Below are 2,352 nucleotides of genomic sequence, written 5' to 3' on the forward strand. Positions count from 1 at the left end.
ACTCAATACACGTAGACTGCCTATAGGCAAAGAAGCCAATGTCTCATGGATAGTTTACTGAACACCTCTATGTCTAGACTAGTATTTAGCTTGTAAGATTCACAAATATTTGGAAAATGAATATAAGCTCATCTTCTTCCAAGCCCAAGCACATTCTCCCACACACTATACTTACACATGCAAAGGAATGGTTCACACGTTCTCTGCACATTCAATCACATCTGTGTACATCATATTCACAAACACATAGATATCCCTTCTAAAATACATACAATTAGGGGCTTGAGAGATGGCTCAGCAGTTAAGAGCACTGACTGCTCTTGCAGAGGACCGGAGTTCGATTCCCAGCACCCACACGGTAGCTATGAACGGTCCTTAACTCCAGTTTCAGGGGAATCCGAAGCCCTCTTCTGACGTCTGCGGCATTGCACGACACGGGTACACTCACATACATGCAGATAATACACTCATACACATAAAATAAAAATAATAAATATTAAAATAAATAAATACAATTAAGTACATACACAGAGATTTGAAAAGAGAGGCACTGAGAAAGGCAAAGACAGGACAAAAGAAACTTCTATAACTCCCCTATAGGCACTGATTTAATAAACTTAAAAGCATGAAAGTATCTAAGTGCTAGGTGGTAGAAATGATAATGGGGGTGAGAAAACTAGTGAGAGACTAGTGAGGGAAGGACAGTGGCTCTGGAGGACATTAGCAGAACCTACGGAGAAAGGGTTAACTTACCCAGCGTCTGTCCAGCTAGCACCCGCCCATTCTCTCCCAGCACAGCTGCCCGGGCATGGCGCTCATTGGCATACTGGACAAAGGCATAGCCCTTGTGCACAGAGCAGCCGGCCACACGGCCATACTTGGAGAAGATGGTCTCTACATCTGACTTCTTCACCACAGCTGTGTTTAGGTTTCCGATGAAGACCCGAGAGTTGATGGACTTGGGGTCATTCTTGTTGGTTACATTGCTCGTCTGAATCTTCAAGGACATGGCGCCCACCTGAATAGAGAGAGTCAATGTCAAACTGGCTTGCCAGGCTGGCTCAAGGAATGCCCATGATCCATATCCTGACTAAACTGGATTGCTTCTGTATCTTGTTTTCTTACTATATTATGAAAAGTTGTCACTTACTAGCTGTTAATCTCATACTGGGTGCTTTAACCTATGTTCCCTCATTTGGTGCTCACATGATATACACAGGAAAAACCAACAGAGGTCACAATGCTAGTGAACAGCAAGGTTGAGATTCACCAGTGTGCCTGACCCCAGTTCTTTTTTAAGCTTATACACTTCATTAATATTTATCTCCTAAATGTTACTCCATTTAAAAACTAAACATCTTCTACAGCTTTTCTTTCTGTTCTTTCAACATAGAAACAAGCAGAGAGGCCATACGGTAATTTCAAGTACTGCTTGCTCTAGAACAATACCACATTTTGAAAATGCTTGGTCTGATCTAGATATACACCTAGTCTTTATTAACCTAGCTAATAAAAGTCTTTATTGGTACCGGCTACTCTGAAAAGGGTGTGCTGACATAAGTCTTACTGGGCACTCACTGTAGGCTAAGGGGGGCATAAGACTGAATAATTATCCTAAGACCCTATGGATGAATGTGAGATTATTTTACCAGACACTTAGACTCCGGTAAGATATTTTTTCCCCTGGTAAGATTATTAACTTGCCAATAACAGGCATTTAAACTCAGGTCAGTTGGTTCCTAAAGCCCACTTCTGTCAGCTTCATCACTCAGCTTCACAGAGCTAAGCCAATTTAAGTAGTAAAGATGGCACTCATCTAAGAATGGTCTTTTAGTAAGTTAATTTATTAGCTATCCACTTTTATACTTATTCAAATTTTGTTTGGCTTACAGATCAATTTGCAGCTACTTGTGTATGTCCATGTACATGTGTGTACAACTGCATATGGAGGTCAGTAAACAACTTCCACCATTCCTCAGCTGTGGTATTGGGTTTTGTTCTATTCTGTTTTCTGTTTTTTGAGATAGTGTCAGTCAGTTTTCTGAACCCAGCCAGCAAGCCCCAGAATCTACCTAGCCCTGCCTCCCCAGCACTGGGATTACAAGCACACGCCACGAAGCCTAGCTTTTTAAAATATTTTATTTATCAAAAATAATGAGTCTTTCTGCAAGGAACAATATATTCTAAAATGAAATGGAGATCTTTTTTAAAGGTTAAAAACTCACTCGATTTTATGTTTTACAGGGCTTATACTGAGTTCAATATTGTATAACTGTATTAATTCAACTGTGAACCTAGAAACTTGCACCCACTTGTGAAAGAGATGTACTCTTGCTCTGGAGTGTGTTACTG

The 2,352-nt window shown here is 40.6% G+C and overlaps 1 protein-coding gene across 6 annotated transcripts in view; it reads right to left on the reverse strand.

Annotated features, from left to right (window-relative positions):
* The window catches only part of Raly (RALY heterogeneous nuclear ribonucleoprotein), an 89,795-nt gene that overhangs the window by 7,106 nt on the left and 80,337 nt on the right, over nt 1-2,352 (reverse strand). For all 6 annotated transcript variants that reach the window (XM_029557157.1, XM_029557156.1, XM_029557154.1 and 3 more), the window contains one exon: nt 754-1,018. In XM_029557157.1, coding sequence (XP_029413017.1) covers nt 754-1,009 — 256 coding nt within the window. In that variant the 5' untranslated portion in view covers nt 1,010-1,018. Of the gene's footprint in view, nt 1-753; nt 1,019-2,352 lie in introns of those variants that run through there.

Source organism: Nannospalax galili, unplaced genomic scaffold, assembly GCF_000622305.1.
Source record: "Nannospalax galili isolate Female #2095 unplaced genomic scaffold, S.galili_v1.0 scaffold1408, whole genome shotgun sequence".
Classification (NCBI taxonomy): Eukaryota; Metazoa; Chordata; class Mammalia; order Rodentia; family Spalacidae; genus Nannospalax; species Nannospalax galili.